Source organism: Oryza glaberrima, chromosome 11 (genome assembly GCF_000147395.1).
Source record: "Oryza glaberrima chromosome 11, OglaRS2, whole genome shotgun sequence".
In the NCBI taxonomy this organism is placed as follows: domain Eukaryota; kingdom Viridiplantae; phylum Streptophyta; class Magnoliopsida; order Poales; family Poaceae; genus Oryza; species Oryza glaberrima.
In genome coordinates, this window is record NC_068336.1 from 25,899,714 (window position 1) to 25,920,665 (window position 20,952).

At 42.3% G+C, this 20,952-nt stretch overlaps 1 protein-coding gene and 1 pseudogene across 1 annotated transcript; both read right to left on the bottom strand.

Moving 5' to 3' along the window:
- Window positions 1-1,661: 1,661 nt before the first annotated feature.
- Window positions 1,662-5,977, bottom strand: LOC127755884 (probable LRR receptor-like serine/threonine-protein kinase At3g47570). Its single transcript, XM_052281498.1, has 3 exons — window positions 4,916-5,977; window positions 3,108-4,498; window positions 1,662-2,065 (listed from the first exon to the last, which is right to left on the bottom strand). Exons 1-3 carry the CDS (start codon window positions 5,959-5,961, stop codon window positions 1,662-1,664), a joined length of 2,841 nt encoding a protein of 946 aa, XP_052137458.1. The 5' UTR covers window positions 5,962-5,977.
- Window positions 5,978-11,031: 5,054 nt separating this feature from the next.
- On the bottom strand, window positions 11,032-14,685 carry LOC127754227 (probable LRR receptor-like serine/threonine-protein kinase At3g47570; annotated as a pseudogene).
- Window positions 14,686-20,952: the final 6,267 nt, after the last annotated feature.

Consider the following 20,952-nt stretch of genomic DNA (forward strand, 5'->3'; position numbering starts at 1 on the left):
GTTAGATTTAATTTCCTCTCTACATTGTTTGCTACAAATTTAAACATTGCTCTAAATCTTAGACCATGTCAAATTTAATGTTTGTATGTTAAATTACAATTGTTTAAACTATTTTACTTCCTCTAAAATATAAATAAAATGATTTATTCAAATATTACCAACATAATCGCAGAATTTCTACATCTAGAAATACCTAGCTTCAAAAAGGAATTTAAATGTAGAGTTGTACCGAACAAGGCCAATATGCAGAGTTGTGCCAAACAGAGTGAAGATTTTATAAGCGAAGATTTTGAAGTTGTGGTAGTTACTAGTACAAATTTGTTTTTCTTTAGTACCTACTGTAAGCATGGCATCACTAGAAATTAATGATGGTAGATGCGCTTAACTTGTGCGTACCACTTATAAATAAATCATGGCATTTTATACAGAGTTTCTTGTTTATTTTGCAGAGAGTACAGATGTGTGTGTTTCTATGCGGGTCTCCGGGCATGCCAAGTGAGAATGTGTGGAGCCTACTGCCTCAAATACTATGGTAATTTGGTAGACTGGAAAGGCGCCTATTGCAATGAGAGCATCCACAATGTAGTATAAAAGTAGTCCACAGGAAATAAATTATTCCATTCAATCACTTATTAATATTGTGCAACTAGTCCATAGCAAGGGAATAACAAAAGCTACCCATAAGCATATGGGCTGCCTATAGAGAATAAAATATGTTATTTGTCTCCACTGCCTCTCTCCTCCTAATTCTACTTTCTATCTATATACATTGTGAAGGTTACAATAGTTTAATCTCATATATGTGGGTCCCATCTATATAGACTAGTTTTACTATATAAATTGGTGTTGCCCTGAGCAAGGGAAATGCTGCTGCAAAGCAAGATCGATTAGTCGTTGAATAAATCAATTAATGTCCACCAAATCGATCTTGTCGAGACGGATTGATAAAAACAAATACTGTATCAGTTACAAATAACATGACGTAGGGCTGCTTGCCTAATCGTGTGGCAGAGGTTGGAAATGTATATATTTTTATTATTAGAAAGCAATATACAGTTATAAATGAAGAAATATAGTTGTCTGTATTTAGTGCCAGTGATTAACACAATGCCATTTACGATCTTAATTAAATTCTTACTGCCAGTGATTATTGCCGAATAAGTGGCCACCCATTGGCATGTAAGAACATGTGTAGACTGCGGCTACTCATACTCTTCTGTTACAAACCACCACACTAGGTTGATCCTGAGCAGCAGGATTTTGGGTATTTCGGCCAAAATTTTGGATCTTTTTTTTGTGAATTTGGCAAAATTTGTTTACATGACAGGCGACAGGTGGGCAAGCGCCATGGCCGCAGCTGTCCACTGCCGCTGCGATGCAAATATGTGTACTATCAAACAAGACAAATTAATCCTAGCTGGTTATATTACCCCTCCGTTTCATTACCGCTGAGTCGGATTACTTTCATTAGCGTCGTCCATATAGGAAAATATAAACATTATCTGAAAAAACAGAGTGCATGCATGCTACAACTCTGCTATTTTCAATATATAAACTGTATCTTGCCTGATATGATATGTAAACTAAGCAATGTGAAGTCATGCTTTGAAGAACTATAAACTATAATATGAATCTTCAATACATATTATAGACTGGTTGATCTAGTATTGCCGAGGCCTCTGCATTTCCAGCATAGATGCAGAGTAATCTTTCTTGATCCCTTTCAGCTTTGAAACTACATCGTTCATAGCTATCCTCTGCTCAGGTGACTCACTCGAACACAACAGGCCTAGCTCAAATATCAACGTAAGGAAGCTGTTACTCCTGCTAGTCGAGGAAATGTTCTGGTAATCAAAACAAAGACGTGTTTCTTCGTCTTGCAGTAGGTGCTCATCGGCAACATCAATAAGATTATCAGGAAATGATTGAGAAACCCACAGCCTCAAGGTCAATCCACCAATGAACATGGGATCTGTAGGCCTCTTACCAGTGAACACCTCGAGCAGCATTATTCCGAAGCTGAACACATCGCTCTTCCGTGATGCCTTTCTCATGAGAGGTCTTTTACAGTGCTTGGAAGGTACCTGAGATACCTCCTACATGAATTGTTATCCACCGTTAATCTTTGAAGGGTAATTTAGGAACAAAATTTTTATTACCAAGGGTATCTTAGTAATTTGCTAATTGCTCAATCCCCATTCCGTCGAGTGCTAGGCTGCCAGCAAATCAGCTAACATTCAAGATTAGCCTTAATCAATCGAGCCAGCGCGTGCGAGGGCAGCCACCGGCTGGCGCGTGCGACGGCGGCAACTGGCTGGCACTACGGGCGCGTGCGGCAGCGACGGCGGTGGCGATGGTGACCGGAGGACGCGTACAGCGGCGGCGACCTCAAGGCGCGTGCTGCCTTGGCGAGCAGCACGCGGGCGCGTGCAGCCTCGGCGAGCAGCGGCGGGCGCGTGCGGCCTTGGCGAGCGACGGAAGGGGAGCCCGTGAGCTTCCACCTCTCCCCCTCCGCATCAGTCACCTCCACCTCCACCTGCAATCCCACCCACACTTGGAGAGGAGGGCCCCAAAGCGGAGACGGCGGGGCCGGCCGCCGCGAGCTCGTCGTCATGGGCGCCGAGGTCGCCGTCGTAGACGCACGCTCCGAAGGATGGGGATCCCGTGCGCCACCGCCTCTCCCACTCCGCCTCAGCCACCTCCAACTCCAATCCCACCGATGCCTGGAACGGATCGGCGGAGGAGCACTCGAAGCGCCGACGGCGAGGACGGCCGCCGCGAGCTCGCAGTCCTGGGCGCTGGGCTCGCGATCGTCGATGCCAGCGCCGACGGTGGGGACGGCTGCCGTGAGCTCGCAGTCCTGGGCGCTGGGCTTGCGGTCGTCAACGCCACTCTCCGATGGTCGGCGAGCCGGTGCGCCTCCGGTTTTCCCCCTCCGCCACACTGTCTTAGGACCTCCACCGACATATGTTTCATTTAATTTTTAGCAAACATTTTTCAGTTGACTTCCTAAATTTCTCTGACAGAGTATGCATTCATGGGAAGAGATCTTCTTAGATGCTTGGGGAAAAAAATGTAGGTGGCTTTAGATTGGCTAGTGCAAATACCTGGCGCCATGTACCCAATTGTGCCTGGCATACTTGCTGAAACTGCTGAATTGTCATCCCCTAACAGCATCTTTGCTATGCCAAAGTCGGCTACGTGTGCAGTCATCTCTTCATCAAATAGCACGTTGGTAGGTTTCAAATCACAATGCAGGACGACCTCATGGTGCTCATGATGCAGATATTCCATAGCCATTGACACATCTAGCATAATCTCCATCCTTTTGAGGAATGATCCCACACAAGGCCTGCTTTCAGAGTGCAAGTATGATTCCAAGTTTCCATTGGGCATGAATTGAAGCAACAGTGCTCTGAAATCCAAGTTGGAACATGTATTCAGTATCTTTATCAGGTTGCGATGTCTGGCCATCCGCAGGACATGGCACTCTGCATCAAAACTCCTAAGAGCTCGTTCAACCTGCATGTTGAGGATTTTGATTGCAACTCCAAGTAGGTTGTCCTCGTTGAAATTTTCGGTAGCGCGAACAATTTCTTGGTAGGACACTAGCCTATGACAAATCGCATCAGCTATGTCAAAAGAAGCCGTAATATCTGGATTCTTCATTTTCTTTCCAATCAATAGGTATAGGAACACAACAATGGCACCAAACGCCGCAATGATAGCAGGGAGCACGATCTTCAGCAAGTGTTTTGTTCTAGTCGAGTGGGACTTCTCCAGACATGCAGGAAATCCCAAACGTGGAACACCACAGAGTCTAGGATTTCCCATTAATGATTGCAGAGTGATGTTTGAAAAAACACCTCCACTTGGTATCTGACCTTGTAGATTGTTAAAGGAGAGGTTTAGAGAAGTAAGAAAGGTTAAGTTGGCAAAGTATTTTGGTATGCCTCCTAAAAGATTGTTATGAGACAGGTCCAGTGTTTCTAAATTAACTAGACCTTTGAAAGAGTCTGGAATTAAATCATTGAATGTGTTTTGAGATAGATTCAGGTAGCTTAACAGTTGGAGGTGTCCCCATGAAGTTGGGAGGCTACCAACCAAATTATTTGCAGAGATGCCCATTTCGGCTATTGCTCTCCAGGGGCTGAGATCAGAAGGCAATGCACCAGTTAAGTTATTATGAGATATATATAGTCGGAGAAGATTACTAAGATTAACTAAGCTTGCGGGTATAGATGATGATAGCAAGTTATATGACAGGCGTAGGTCCTGCAACGTGGTTAGGTTGCCGACACCGTTAGGAATGGATCCAGAAAACTTGTTGTCGTCGAGATATAAGACAACAATACTTTGAAGAGTACCAATTTGAGTTGGGACTGGTCCAAACATAATATTCCCATGGAGGGACGAATATTGCAGATTCTCCATTAGCACGATAGAATCTGGAATTGGGCCGCTTAATTGGTTGTTACTAAGGCTTATTACATTCAGGTTAGTCAGATTTGATATTGTATCAGGAAGATTGCCAGTCAAGCTGTTCTCGCCTGCATTAAAAAACACCAAATTGTTAGAGAGGTTTGCAAGTAAACTCGCAGGAATGCTCCCAGAGAAAGAATTGTTTCCTATGTCGAGGATTTGGAGTTGCCTACAATTGGAGAGAGAAGCAAAGAAGTCAAGTTTTCCTTGCAGATGATTTTCTCCAATATCAAGCCAGTGTAGAGACCTGAGGTTTCCAAGGGTCTCTGGTACTTGTCTAGTCAACAGGTTCGTATCTAATGCTAGAAGAGATAATCGAGTCAAGTTACAAACGAAAGTAGGAAAAGGACCAGTTAGCTGATTAGATTCGAGGTACAAATACGTGAGTTGTGTCAAAGTTGCGAGCTCCGTTGGAATCCTACCGGTTAGGTTGCAAAAGGACAAATCGAGTTCAGTGAGCATTGTGAGATTGCTGAGAACAGCTGGGATCGAACCGGTAAGTTCATTTTCACATAGATATAGGAAGTTGAGCTCGGACAAGTCCGCTAACCATTCCGGCACATCACCTGATAAGAGATTAAGACACAAACCAAGGGTTTCGAGTTTCCGACAAGCTGTGAGTCCAGGTGGAATTCGGCCCGTGAATCTGTTTCCACCGATGCCCAACGTTCGAATCATGGGGCAGATAAAGCTCTGGTTTCCAGCTGGGAATGTGATAGGTCCAGTCAGATTGTTTCCAGCGGAATACAACTCTTCAAGTCTGGACATATTGAAGATGGTTGGGGGCAGTGAGCCGGACAATTGATTGAACTGAAGAACAAGGACCTGCAGCATGGACAAGGAGCTAATCACGCTCGGTATTGGCCCTGACAGGCTGTTGTTGCCCAAGTTTATGAAGGTTAAGACACTACTCGAGCCGTTGAAAATGAGGTCTGGTATAGAACCACTTAAGTAATTCCCCTGTAGGCTCAAGTGCACAAGATTTTGCAGATTTTGCAACTCTGATGGTATCTTCCCTGAGAGGTGATTTCTATCGAAGATAAGAGATTGGAGCCTCGTGAGGTTTCCCATGGTTGATGGGATGGATCCTGACAAGGTATTGCGGCGGAGATCAAGGTATCTCAGACGAGCTAACCTTCCAAGCTCAGCTGGAATGGAGCCTGTGAGGCTGGTGTTGGTGTGGCTGAGAACAGTGAGGAAAGAGAGGTTACCGAGGTGAGGGGTGATCGACCCATCAAGAAGCGTGTCCGGTAGGACGAGAGCGGTGACGCGTTGCCGGCGGCGGCTGCACGACACGCCGATCCAATGGCAGAATGATACATTGTCCCTCCAACCGTCACCCAGGACGCCGTGAGGGTCAGAGAGCTGAGCTTTGAAGGCAAGCAATGCGGCGAGGTCGGTGTCGTTGCTGCTCCTCCGGTGATGCTCCGCCACCGTGATTGACGTAGACGACATGATCACCAGCACTAGCAAGGTCATCCAAGGAGGAACAAGACCCATGATCCACGGACGACTATCGATAGATCACTAGGATCACTCTCACTCGTCAGCTAGCTCAAGTGTCAAGTGTGTGAACGTACTTATTGAAGTATTGAACTACTGCGTATACTGTCTGTGTGTGTTAGGCCATTTATAGAGGGCGGAAGTGGCTGTTACCTGTTAGGATTCTATTCTGGGATCAAATTCTTCGCCTCCTCAGTGCAGCCTGGATTGAAACTTTGAATAGCTTCAGCAATCCTCTTATTCGCTATATTCATCAGTATGCATGTGTCGTTTCATTTTTTTTTTCAGTTTCTAAACATTGACCATCAAAAAAGTACTTTATTTAGAATCATAAAACTCTTATGTGTAAATTTTCCTTAAAAGAACTTATCAAATTTTATATAGTTATTCTAATATATAAAAATTTATGGTGGAAGTCATACCCAAAAGATTTCTTTTTTTTAAAAAAAAGTAGAAGCGCGGGTATTTGCGATGGATGGGAGTGCGTTGGTGCAGGAGGCATACGATTTATTGCCCCCACTTTGGGTAGCAAGAGGCATTTAAGTTATTATCAACAATTGAATTTTTTATGGACCAACTTGTAGGAGCATTTTCACCATTCCTACTACACTATTAGTATGTGTTTTGGTTTAGGAATAAGGCTAACCCATCGCCCTGTTTTTTTAAGATGGGATGATTATATTTTCTATTTGGTTGAAGGGATGGAACGAACCCTGTTTTTTATTTGGTTTGAGGGATATAATGGGTTGAAATGATCCTTACTCTTCTTTGGATGGATGGAGGTGGGGTTGCTTATATAGTTGGTAAAGTTACCTCTCACACAATATACACATAATTAATAGATACTTACCAGATCTTGAATGCGAAGACCAGAGACATACTCCATTCTAGTAGACCCAAATCAGAAATAATCACATATAGTGGCACACATAATAAGAAGTTATAAAGTTTTGCACACAATAGCAAATTAAAGTCCTACATGTAATGATCCTCCTTTTATCTCCTCGATAAAGAGGATGTGCCCATCCCAAACGGTGTTCATCATGCATCCACCGCCAATGGTGCTTGAGTGACACAATTCTTCGCAAGCGATGATTGTTTTTTTTTTTCACGACCGCACAAAAAGAAATCGATGGTTGCAGTACTGGTCCGGGTCGCCCTTGCCGTGCTTCTTGGGCTCCTTGTCCTTGCTATGACAGACCCCAGACGAGACGTCGGGGAAGCCTACCGATTTTGACGATGAGAAGGGTTGGGGTGGCAAAGTGCTGATGCCGCCTGGGCTCACGCGGTTGGCGCCGGCTCGGCAATTGCATATGAGCCATGTCATATGCAATCTAAGCAATAGCATATGTATTTATACCCTTTAGTACTTTATTTAGGTGTACTATCTCCCATTCTATGGTACAAATGTGAGAATAACAATAATTCAAGGATGAACATGCAGCAATAAGGATTATATGTACCATATTTCCCAAACTAGATATTATTTGCTTAAATAAGACATGCCTAGTTTTAAAAAGAAAATACATGGTAATGTAAATCATAAAAATTGGGATTCAGCATGTCCAGAGGTAGTGGGACGGGTAATGTACTGCTCAGGTTCCTCAAAATAATCCACCTCTTCAATCTCCAAAAAGGCTTTTCTCTTCTAATTTAAATTGTAAAGATAAAACTAAATCAATAAATAATTAAAAAATGCTCTAACATGCACGATTTTTGTGCATTGGTAATTAGTACTACTGATTTTATAGAATTATTGTTGGTGAAGGAATTGAATTTCTATTTTTACATCTAGCTACCAGCCTACCAGTCGTCCCTTGTCGTGTGGGTGCGATATGCCTGGAATCTCAAAGATTTGGTTTGGTGGGACGTCACACTGCCGCCACCACCACGAGTCCATGACAACCAACGCGATCGACCGGCCGGCCGCTTCTCATGATCAGCGTAGCGTTGGCGTCGATCTCACTAGCTTACACCAATCCAATCCATGAAGAAGCCGACAAGACGAGGACGAGCGCAATAGCTAGGTCGTGTACTCTGAACTAGCCTAAAAGTACCACATTGGATTAAGTGATTTAAGTGATGAGGTGGAGCAGAGAAGTGATGACGAACACCCCTGGTATAGTGGTATTTATGTATTAGAGGTGACATATTGTATGGATTTTCTCTTAATTTATTAGTAAATGATATGGATAAATTTAGATGTGGTAATCATATCTACTATAACACTTGCCCTAACGAAGCAAAACAAATGCATCATGGTTGGATGCAAATACGGAATTAAAAATCTCATGCATTCTCGGTATCTGGAGCTAGGGAGCCGGATGTCATGATCTTAAATTCTTTGTTATAACTAGCAAAATGGCCCATGCAGATTGCGCGACTAGTATCATTATATTTTCTCTCATATAATAGCATATATATTTTTCTCAATTTATTATTAAAATATATTAAAACGACAACATAATTTAAAATTTTGTACTAAATTTATCAAACTAACAATGTGCAATATTCTTATTGTATTTTATACGTGATAGTTATTAACTATTTTTTATATCAAAGTTTAGTTATTTCTAAATTGGATTCCTATATGGACTCTAGACTCATCTTTCAATATTCCTTATTTTCAATTCTGAATTTTTGTTATTTGTAAATTGAATTTCTATATGGACTATAGGTTCTTCTTTCAATATTATTTATTTATAATTCTGAAATTTTGTTATTTCTAATTGTATTTCTATGTGGGCTCTAAATTCCTCCTTTAATATTCTTTATTTTTTAGTTTCGAATATCACTTACTTCTAAATTATATTCCTATACGAACTCTAGACTTTTCTTCCCATTTTTTTATGTCAAATTTTAGTTATTTGTAAATTGTATTTCTATATGGATTCTAAACTTTACTTTTAATTTTATTATTTCTATTCTGAATTTTAGTTAATTCTAAATTCATATGTAGACTCTATACTCTTTTTCTATTATTCTTTATTTTTAATTTCGAATTTCTATTATTTCTTAATTGTATTTTTATATGGACTTTATACTCTTCTTATAATATTTTTTATTTTTTAATTCTGAATTTTAGTAATTTCTAAATTGTATTTTTATATAGACTTTTCTTATAATACCCTATACTTTTCTTTCAATATTTTTTTTTAATTCTGAATTTTAAGGCTTGTTTGGAGGAGCTTAAGATTTTTGAGAAGCAGCTGGTTGGTAGCCAGCTTCTAAGAATCTGGAAAAGCTGGGTTACCCAGCTTTTGTCATCTAGTTCATTTTCTGGATTCTACAACTATAGCTTCTCAGAATTTAGATCAAAAGCTGGACTGTTTGATGAAGCTTCTGATTATGGGGAAGCGGCAGTAGCTAGAAGCTCCCCTAAACATGCCCTTAGTTATTTCTAAATTGTATGTCTATATGGACTCTAACCTAATTTTAATTTTCTTGTTTTTTAATTCTGAATTTCCGTTAGTTCTAAATTGTATACCGGCATGGACTCTAGTCTGCTCTTCCAATATTCTTTATTTTTTAATTCTGAATTTCAGCTATTTCTAAATTGTATTTCTGTATGGACTCTATTGTTCTTTTTCTTCTTTTAATATGAAAATTTCTAGGCCGTGAGAGTAAACATATAGGCTATTTTTCTATTACTTTAATAAGTTAATAGAAGGAAATACTCTACAGATATGGGGGTAAGGGGTTTGTGCTAGACAAGATGGCCCTAGCTTTGCCCCAATGTGCATGTGCAAATGTGCAATCCACTTAGTGCACTTGTTATTGCTATAAAACTCATTATACATTGAGCCCTATCATCTAAAGTATAATAATTATATATATATTGTTGAATATATCCCTCTCATCCTTAATCATAACTATCTACTATGTGTTATGCACAATTATAATTTCACATCAACTTTTATGCATTATAAGCCCATTTAATTCATTTCTAGATCAGGAAGATCGAGTGGCTTTGGCATTGAGACGTAATCATCGATCCGCATAGCACGCCGAAACTAGCTAGCGAAAATGATAATATGATATCCACCAACAAGTGGCCTCATCGATCCTAGCTCAGCTCCTACACGCATATCACCCCACCATAGGAAGGTATGGTGTAGTGCAACTGCAACCCATGAGATATATAGTTGCATCTTCTTTCACAAGTAGTGACCCACACTGTACATTAGCTTTACGAGTTTTTTCCTTATTTGTGAGTAGAAGATATATAGTTTTTCTAAAAGAGGTAAAAGCTTTATCTCGTATATATTAATAGATCAAAAGTAAGTGAATAGAAGATATAATTTAAAAACCATGTGTCCACATGGGCTGCACTTAAGGGTATAAGTGGATAAAATAAGCTGTGAACCCGCTTTTTTTTTATTCGAGACCAATGTATTTGTGGGTTACCCATAAACATTTTGTTGCCACAAGTAATATTAATTTCTCTAATATTTTCATAGAAGTATTTCTTAAAATTTTCAGTTCCAACACGAGGAGTCAGAGTGGAGTGGATAACCTTATTTAAGGAACCGTATTGCTCGATGCTGTGGTGGCGCTGACCAGTTTGACCTGAGACTCAGACCAGTTAAATGGCGAGCACCATGCTCCAAAGTCCAAAATTATCGAGCGAACACACGATATAATTAATCGCACAGTTCACATATACTCCCTCCGTCCAATAAAATCCAACTAGTATAAGATGGGATATGAGTCTGTTCAGATTCATTGTATTAGATTATGTCCCATGACCCATCCCATATTAGGTTTGGGTTTTTTTGGGACGAAGGGAGTATGGGGTAGACTAGCTAAGGCCCTGTTTAGTTCGCGAACGAAAAGTTTTGGCGTATCACATCGGATATACGGACACACATTTAAAGTGTTAAACGTAGAGTAATAACAAAACAAATTACAGATTCCACCTGTAAACTGCAAGACGAATTTATTAAGTCTAATTAATCCATCATTAGCAAATGTTTACTGTAGCCCAATATTGTCAAATCATGGAGCAATTAGGCTTAAAAATTCGTCTCGCAATTTACACGCAATCTGTGTAATTATTTTTTTTGTCTATATTTAATACTTCATGCATGTGTTAAACATTCGATGGGATGGCCAATTTCATTAAGGAATAGAGAAAAGCGAAGTAAAATTTACAGAGTTAATTACATCGACACAAGGTTGATCTAGTATTGCCGATGCCTTTGCGTTTCCAGCATAGATGCAGAGTAAACCTTCTTGATTCCTTTCAGCTTTGAAACTACATCATTCATTGCCATCCTTTGCTCAGGTGACTCACACGAACACAACAGGCCTAGCTCAAATATCGACGTAAGAATGCTGTTACTCCTGCTAGTCAAAGAAGATCCCAATGAAGTGTTCTGGTGATCAAAACAAAGATGTGTTTCTTCGTCTTGCAGTAGGTGCTCATCGGCAACATCAATAAGATTCTCGGAAAATGATTGAGAAACCCATAGCCTCAGGGTCAATCCACCAATGAACATGGGATCTGTAGGCCTCTTCCCAGTGAACACCTCGAGCAGCATGATTCCGAAGCTGAACACATCGCTCTTCCGTGATGCCTTTCCCATGAATGCATACTCTGTCAGAGAAATTTAGGAAGTCAACTGAAAAAGGTTTGCTAAAAATTTAAATGAAAACACATGTTTCTTGGGGGAAAAAATGTATGTGGCTTTAGATTGGCTAGTGTAAGTACCTGGCGCCATGTACCCAATTGTGCCTGGCATGCTTGCTGAAACTGCTGAATTGTCATCCCCTAACAACATCTTTGCTATGCCGAAGTCTGCTACGTGTGCAGTCATCTCTTCATCAAATAGCACGTTGCTAGGTTTCAAATCACAATGCAGGACGACCTCATGGTGTTCATGATGCAGATATTCCATAGCCATTGACACATCGAGCATAATCTCCATCCTTTTCAGAAATGATCCCACACAAGGCCTTCTTTCAGAGTGCAAGTATGACTCCAAGTTTCCATCGGGCATGAATTGAAGCAACAATGCTCTGAAATCCAAGTTGGAACATGTATTCAGTATCTTTATCAGGTTGCGATGTCTGGCCATCCGCAGGACATGGCACTCTGCATCAAAACTCCTAATAGCTCGTTCAACCTGCATGTTGAGGATTTTGATTGCAACCACCAAACCGTCATCCAGCCGACCCTTGAAAACTTTGCCAAAACTTCCAACTCCAAGTAGGTTGTCCTCGTTGAAATTTTCGGTAGCGCGAACAATTTCTTGGTAGGACACTAGCCTATGACAAATCGCATCAGCTATGTCAAAAGAAGCCGTAATATCTGGATTCTTCATTTTCTTTCCAATCAATAGGTATAGGAACACAACAATGGCACCAAACGCCGCAATGACAGCAGGGAGCACAATCTTCAGCAGGTGTTTTGTTCTAGTCGAGTGGGACTTCTCCAGACATGCAGGAAATCCCAAACGTGGAGCACCACAGAGTCTAGGATTTCCCATTAAAGATTGCAGAGTGATGTTTGAAAAAACACCTCCACTTGGAATCTGACCTTGTAGATTGTTAAAGGAGAGGTTCAAAGAAGTAAGATAGGTTAAGTTGGCAAAGTATTTTGGTATGCCTCCTGAAAGATTGTTATGAGACAGATCCAATGTTTCTAAATTAATTAGACCTTTGAAAGAGTCTGGAATTGAATCATTGAGTGTATTTTGAGATAAATTCAGGTAGCTTGACAGTTGGAGCTGTCCCAACGAAGTTGGGAGGCTACCAACCAAATTATTTGCAGAGATGTCCATTAGGCCTATTGCTTTGAAGGAACTGAGATCAGAAGGCAATGAACCAGTTAAGTTATTATTAGATATATCTAGTTGGAGAAGATTACTAAGATTAACTAAGCTTGCGGGTATAACTGATGACAACCTATTATATGACAGAAATAAGTACTGCAACGTGCTTAGGTTGCCAACACCGTTAGGGATGGAACTAGAAAGTTTGTTGCCACTGAGAGATAATGCGACCATTCCTTTTGGGGTACCAATTTGTCCTGGGATTGGTCCAAACAAATTGTTTATAGAGAGGTCCAATGCCTGTAGATTATCCACTAGCATTATAGAATCTGGAATTGTGCCGCTTATTTGGTTGTCAAAAAGGCCTATTACATTCAGGTTAGTCAGATTTGATATGGTAGCGGGAATACTGCCAGTTAAGTTGTTATTGTTTGCATAAAAATATTGTAAGTTGTTAGAGAGGTTTGCTAGTAAACTCGCAGAAATGCTCCCTGAGAAAGAATTCATTCCTATGTCGAGGAATTGGAGTTCCCTACAATTGGAGAGAAGGGCAAAGAAGTGAAGTTTCCCTTGTAGATGATTTTTTCCAATACCAAGGGAGTATAGAGACCTGAGGTTCCCAAGGGTCTCAGGTACTTGTCCGGTCAGCAGGTTAGATTCTAATCCTAGAAAAGATAATTTTGTCAAGTTACCAAGGGAGGTAGGAAAAGGACCAGTTAGGCGATTAAATGAGAGGTGCAAGATGTTGAGTTGTGTCATCTTTCCTAGTTCCAATGGAATGATTCCACTTAGCTTGCAAGATGACAGATCAAGCACTGTGAGCTTGGTGAGATTGCTTAGCACAACTGGGATCGAACCGACAAGCTCATTCTGACCTATAACCAAGGTGCTTAGCAGGGACAAGCCCGCTAACCATTCCGGCACATGATCCGTCAAGAGATTCCCACCTAACTCAAGCATCTGGAGTTTCCGGCATGCCGCAAGCCCAGGTGGAATTCGGCCTGTGAATCCGTTGAAAGAGAGACACATCACCCGAATCATGGGGATGCTAATAAAGGTGTGGTTTCCAGCTGGGTGTGGGATAGTGGGATAGGTCCAGTGAGATTGTTTCGAGTGGCATACAGCTTTTCAAGTCTGGACATGTTGAAGATGGCTGGGGGCAGTGAGCCGGACAATTGATTGTGCTCTAGAACAAGGACCTGCAGCACGTGCAACGAGAATATCACGTGCGGTATTGGCCCTGACAAGCTGTTGTTGCCAATGCTGAGATAACCTAACAATGCGGTGTTGTTGAATAGACTGTTGGGAATCGAGCCACTGAGATAGTTCCTACGGAGATTCATGCTGCCAAGGCTTCGCAGGCCCTGCAGCTCTGCTGGGATTGGACCAGATAGCTGGTTAAACTCGAGATTAAGAAGCTCAAGTTTGGTGAGGTTTCCTATGGTGGCTGGGATGTTACCTGACAAGGCATTGTAGCCAAGATCAAGGAGCTCGAGGCGATGCAGCCTTCCTATAACACCCGGGAGTGTCCCCGTGAGGCTGGTGTTGGTGAGGTTGAGGACGTAGAGGAAAGAGAGGTTACCGAGGTGAGGGGTGAGCGTTCCTTGGAGGGGAACGCCCGGCAGCTGCAGGGCGGTGACGCGCTGCCGGCGGCGGCTGCACGACACGCCAATCCACTGGCAGAAGCAGGATGCATTGTCCTCCCTCCAGCCGTCACGCAGGAAGCCCAAAGGGTCAGAGACCCGAGCCTTGAAGGCAAGCAGCGCGGCGAGGTCGGTACCATTGCTCTGCTCATCCGCCATGATCGTCGTCGTGAGCAAAGACGTGATGACGACGGCCAGTATTATTAGCAGACTAGTAGTACAATGAGGACCAACACCCATGACCACACTATCGATCACTAGCTTAATTTGCACTCACTCGTTAGCTTGCTCGTGTCTCTGTCTGTGTTTTCGTTGTATGGCCATATATATATATAGAGACACAGAAAACACGAGTACGACTGGTAATAAGATTTTCTTGTGATCAACTTTGAACGTTTTTTAGTCAAAACTTTAAATTATTGATCGTAAAAAAAATTAAAACACTTAATATAAAATCATAAAACTGCTATGTCGAGATTTTCCATAGAAAGAACTTATTAAATTTTATTGATTTATTGTACTAAATTTATTGTCAAAGTCATATGCTGAAGATTAAAAAAAAATCGCATGTCCTATTTGTCAGTCAGTCAGTTTCCTTAGGAAGTAGAGATATGTTAAATGGAAACGGCATAAATTAATGAACATGAGGTATGTGCGTAACGGTAGGGGTAGACAGGCATTGCCACTCACCACCCAATCGACATAAAATTATTTCAACTACGTAAATGCATGCCTGTATGCCATTAATTTTCCTTCTGCGGCGTGACGAAGGGTTATGAATTGACCACTTTTCAACGTTCAATTTGCATATAAATATTACATATCGTGCGTAGTGTTTCACGCAGTAAAGATTATTTATTTGAGGGTGAGTGGAAAAAAAAGAAAAACTACCACGAGTACAGAATCACTGGTGGAGAAACCATCTTTGGTCGGTTGACCAAATTACACAATAGTCCCGGTTGTAATAAAAATCGGGAGTAAAGATCATCTTTAGTCCCAGTTAAAAAATTTTTGATCTTTAGTCCTGATTTAAAGAAGTTGGTGGGTAGGGTCAGACTCCAATTATCTTCAGTCCCGGTTGGTATGATCTAATCTTTAGTCCCGGTTGTTTATACCAACCGGGACCAAAATAGACTGCCGAGCGCGCCCCAATTATCTCCTTGTGGTGACCAATCCCCTTTTTTCTCTCCTCTTTAAGTCTCCTGATATCCGCCTCCAGCGCCTCCTCGATATCCCCTTCCTCCCCTGGCCCTTCCCCTCTCTGCTCCCCCTTCCCCTCCCCGCCTCCTCCTCCTCCTTTCCCTCTTTATTGCGGCCGGGCGGCGGCGACGGAGCGAGGCGGCGGCGGCTGGTGGGGCCGCGGCCGTGCGGCGGCGGAGCGAGGCGGCCGCGCGGCAGGCGGCCATGTGGCGGCGGGGGAGCGAGGCGGCCGCGCGGCGGGCAGCCGTGCGGCGGCGGCCGATGGGGCCACGCCCGGCGGCGGCGGGCAGGCGGCCGGCGGCAGCGGCAGTCAACGTTGTTTTTTTATTTGTGATTCACTGTGATGTACTTTTGTATGGATAATTTTGTGATTCATTGTACATTTGTATGGATCTGTGATGTATAAGATTTATGATGTAGATTTGTGATGTTACTTTCATTTGGGGTTTGATTTGGGTATTTGGGGTTTGATTTGGGATATGTATCCCACTTGATTCGGGAGAAAATAAAAAAGAAAAAAAAAGAAAAGGGACCATCTCACTGCCGCTACCCTCTCTTTTGTCCCGATTGGTATTACCAACCAGGACTAATGATCGATCTTTAGTCCGGGGTATTTAAACTGGGACTAAAGATAGCGATCTTTAGTCCCGGATTGGTAGTCCCGGTTTGAAAACCGGGACTACAGGGGGGTTATGAACCGGGACTAAAAAGCACTTCTCCACTAGTGAATCTTCTATCTGTGACGGCCTCTAACATGTCTGGAATTAGCGGGTCGTCACAAGTCATCTCAATCGGGCAAAAAAAAAAAGCCCGATTAAGATATGGTCGAACAGACATGTTAGATGGATATAAAACTCAGGCCTGTGACGGATGACACCTATCCGTGACGGGCCGTAATTTAGGCCCGATTGAGATAACATTACATATCTCAATCGGGCTTCAAGTTGGCGCCCGTCACAGATGACCATCATCCGTGACGGACACCAACTTGGGGTCCGATTGAGATAACAACTAGGCCCGTCGCATATGACTCATCCGTGACGGGCTCTATACTAATGCCCGATTGAGATGACTTAACCTCTATCGGGCTTTAACTAACGCCCGTCATCAATGACTTTTTTTTCCATTTTTCATATGAAATGTTTATATTTGTGAGTTGACGTGTAGCAAAATAATTAACTGCAGTATAATAATTTGTTTTATTAGTCAAAATAATTTTTCGTGTAATAAATTATTTCAAATGAAAAAATTATCAACAACAAAGTTGTATAACTGATCAAGATTTACAACTTTTATTTTGGTCATTTTTCTATACAACTTTTTTTGAACAGTTTGAATTTGAATTTGAAAATATGACAACTTCAAAACAACATTTTCAAATACTAAATGATTTCAACTAAAAAAGTCATCAACAACAAAGTTGTATAACTCATCAAGATCTATAACTTTTATTTTGGTCATTTCTTATATAAATTTTTTTGAATAGTTTGAATTTGAATTTGAAAATATGACAACTTCATACAATATTTTCAAATACTAAATGATTTCAACTAAAAAAATCATCAACAACAAAGTTGTATAACTTATCAAGATCTATAACTTTTATTTTTATCATTTCTTCATCCGATAAAATGTTAGTAATATTGTTCACAAAATTTACATATCTATGTTAGAACAACTCCAACAGAGTTGCTAGATGGCTCTCCAAGCCAAACTTTAGCCAAAACAATGAAAAAACTCACTCCAACAGTCTTGCTATTTGGATTGCTAAGCTATTTGGATGGCCAAATGAACTCTCTGGATGGCCAAATGTGGCCAACCTCCTCCACTGGCCAAATGGTGGGCCCCACTGTGGGTCCCACTTTCTATCTCTTTCTCCCTCTCCCCTCTTCTAGTCTTCTCTATCCGACGCCGCCCTAGCCTCCCGTACGCTCGCCGTCGCCCATCGAGCTCGCCATCGCTCATCGGCTGTGTTTGCCAAGGTCGTCGTCACCAACCACCGCCGCCGTCGTCTGCGTCGACGCTAGCCCCGGCCGCCGTCGTCTAGAGGACTCTGCCCCCGCGCGACATCCACCTCAGCCGGATTTGGCCGGCCACACGACCTCCGCCACCTCCACGCGATCTCCGCCCCGCGCGGATTTTGCCGGCGGCATGGATTCGGGGCTGCCGCTGCCTCCACGCGATCTTCGCCCTCACGCGGGTTTGGCCGGCGGCATGGATTCGGGGCCGCCGCCGCCTCCGCCTTCACACCCTGGGTAGTCATCAAGGTTTTCCTCGTGAGCCGCCACCGCTGTCGTCCGCGCAGTCACCGTCGCGCGGACATTGTCATCTACGCCGTCGCCGGCTCTGTTGTCCCCACATCTGCTGGCTGCTGCTGCTCCCAACTGAGGATGTGGCGGCGGTGGCATGAAGAAAGGGTGAAGTGGCGGTGGTGTGGAGGGAGTGATCCCGACTGAGGATGTGGCGGTGGTGGCATGGAGAAAGGGGGAAGCGGTGGTGGTTTGGAGGGAGTGCTCCCGACCGTGGATGTGGCGGCAGTGACATGGAGAAAGGGGGAGCGGCGGCGGTGTGGAGGCTGTAGAGAGAGAAAGAGAAGAATAGAGAGGAGGGGTGAAGAAGGGTAGGGAGACTGACATATTGGACCCACTGTCATAGACTTGAAATGGAGAGTGTAAATGGAGAGGTTGTTGGAGTGAGCAGCAAGTTCGACTTGCCAAATTAGATGGAGAGCTGGCTATATGGGTATTTGGAGAGTCTAATTTAAGGAATCTGTTGGAGATGCTCTTATAGTTTATAAAACCAAATGAGAGATATGTGAATTTTGTAAACAATGTTAGTATCACTTTGTCGGATGAAGAAATGACCAAAATAAAAGTTATAGATCTTGATGAGTTATACAACTTTGTTGTTGATGACCTTTTAAGTTAAAATCATTTAGTATTTGAAAATGTTGTTTGAAGTTGTCATATTTTCATATTCAAATTCAAATTGTTAAAAAAATGTTATATAGAAAAATGACCAAAATAAAGTTATAGATCTTGATGAGGTATACAACTTTATTGTTGATGACTTTTTTTAAGTTGAAATCATTTAATATTTGAAAATGTTGTTTGAAGTTATCATATTTTCAAATTCAAACTGTTCAAAAAATGTTATATAGAAAAATGACCAAAATAAAAGTTATAGATCTTGATGAGATATACAACTTTGTTTTTGACAACTTTTTCATATAAGTTCATTTAGTATCATAAAATTCAATTCAAAAATTTATTTTTGCCCTCTCTCCTCTCATAATTTCCCTCCATTCATTTTTTTCCCTCCACTCTCTTTTCCCTCCCACTGCTTCAATTTTTCCCCTCTCTCTCCTCCTCTCATAATTATTTTAACTACTCTCCCTCTCTCTCTTTCTCTCCCCTACTCTCCTCTCCCTCTTTCTTCTCTCCTCTCTCTCTCCCTCACCAAACGAGCGTCGGTGGGCGGGCGGCACCGGGAGCGACTGCGGCAGGCGGCTGTGAGTGCGGTGCAGGTAGCAGCGAGCACGGGAACGGCGCTGACGGCCGGCCGCGGTGGACAGGAGCGGCGCGGGCCGCTGTGGGCGGGCGGGCGGGCGGGTGTGGGTGCGCCGGTGGGCGGGCGGCGCCGGGAGCAACCTGGGGCAATGCTACCAGTCGGCAGCGACGGGTGGCCGCGGCGGCGAGTATGGCTGTAACATCCTAGCCCAAGGCTTAATAAGATTAATAGAATACTCATACCAATAAGTTGCAATTTCTTTTTCGGAAGCCAATCTCCAAAGAACTCTGAGGTTAAGCGTGCTTGGCCTGGAGCAATTTTAGGATAGGTGACCGATCGGGAAATTCTTCCGTGCTTGGCCTGGAGCAATTTCCGGATGAGTGACCGACCATGAAATTTTTCCCGGGTGCGCACGAGTAGGACAAAGTCGTGGCCGGTATGGCGGAGCGACGACGGCTACGGGCGACTGCCGGCTAGCAAAGGCCTGACGCTAGCCAAAAAACAAAATTTATTTTTTTTTGTGGATTTTACTCATCCGTGACGGGCATTAACTTAGAGCCCGTTTGAGATAAGAGTCATCCGTGACAGGCTATAGTTTAGTTCTATTTGAGATGAGAGTCATCCGTGACAGGCTTTTGTGTTGGCCCGATTGAGATGTGTATCATCCATGACAGCCGGATGTCCGATTGAGATATTTCACCACATCAGTGACCTTTACGCCGTGACGGGCGCCATACCCAACACAGATGAGGGTTGCCACCGATTGAGATGAGAGTGACCGTTGTAGTGTACGTACTCCACATTATCTCGTGAAAACGGAATAAGTGGATAAGGACTCAATCTTATCCGTTACACTTCGATCTCCGAGCTTTTGTCTTCCTCCACCTCTCTTACTTCGCTTCCCTTTTTTCCCCTCCCCCTTCTTCTCTTTGTTGCAGTGCTTCTTTATGCAAGCATGGCGTCCGTGAAACAGGCCCTCAAAAACGGATTTAGAGGCCTAGGCCTTCCCCACTGCTGGATTTACCCTGAGCGCACGTTGGCTACAATGGCCAAATAATCAAAATTTCGGACAGGACCTGACCACCTAAGTCTGGGTTGGTCTACTGCCTCTGTCCGAAAAGATAACCTAAGTACTCCCTCTGTATTTTAATATATAACGCCGTTGACTTTTTAACCAACGTTTGACCATTCGTCTTATTCAAATTTTTTATGCAAATACAAAAATACTTATGTCATGCTTACAGAACATTTGATGATAAATCAAGTCACAATAAAATAAATGATAATTACATAAATTTTTTGAATAAGACAAAATATCAAATGTTTGTTAAAAAGTCAACGGTGTCATATATTAAAATACGGAGGGAGTAGGAATTTGACTCAACCTAAGATAACGAATTTGGACACGAGTTATCCTAATTGTGTCATATCCTCATTTTGGTTAGTTTTTTTTACAGAGGTGTACGTCAGTCCAAAACAACAAATGTTAGTACAAAATTAATCCTACCTTTATCGTTTTTTAATAGATAGGATCATTGACTCAATAAATAAATAGTATTTATATAATTTTGTAAATAGGATGAATAGTCACACGTCATGTCAAAAATCAACAACATCATCTTTTAAAAATAAACAGACCCAGTAAGAAGCTACTTTCTCCGTTTAAAAATACAAGAACTATGGATCTCATTTGGTTCTATGTTGTTGTATTTTGAGATGAAGAGACAGATACGGAGATAGCAATACATTATTACTGCTCATTGTAAATGCATGGGATATCGGTAAGATAACAGATGCTAGTGTACCCTTATAAAAAACACCGCTAACAGTAATGTCAT

Excerpts from the sequence above, each read along its gene's own strand:
- LOC127755884 (XM_052281498.1), bottom strand. The coding sequence starts at position 5,961 with ATGACCTTGCTAGTGCTGGTGATCATGTCGTCTACGTCAATCACGGTG. Across the intron at positions 4,499-4,915 it reads GAACTCGATTTGTCCTTTTG|CCTGAATGTAATAAGCCTTA; the intron begins CAACCTAACCGG and ends AAATCTGACTAA. Across the intron at positions 2,066-3,107 it reads AATTGGGTACATGGCGCCAG|AAAGACCTCTCATGAGAAAG; the intron begins GTATTTGCACTA and ends CCAAGCACTGTA.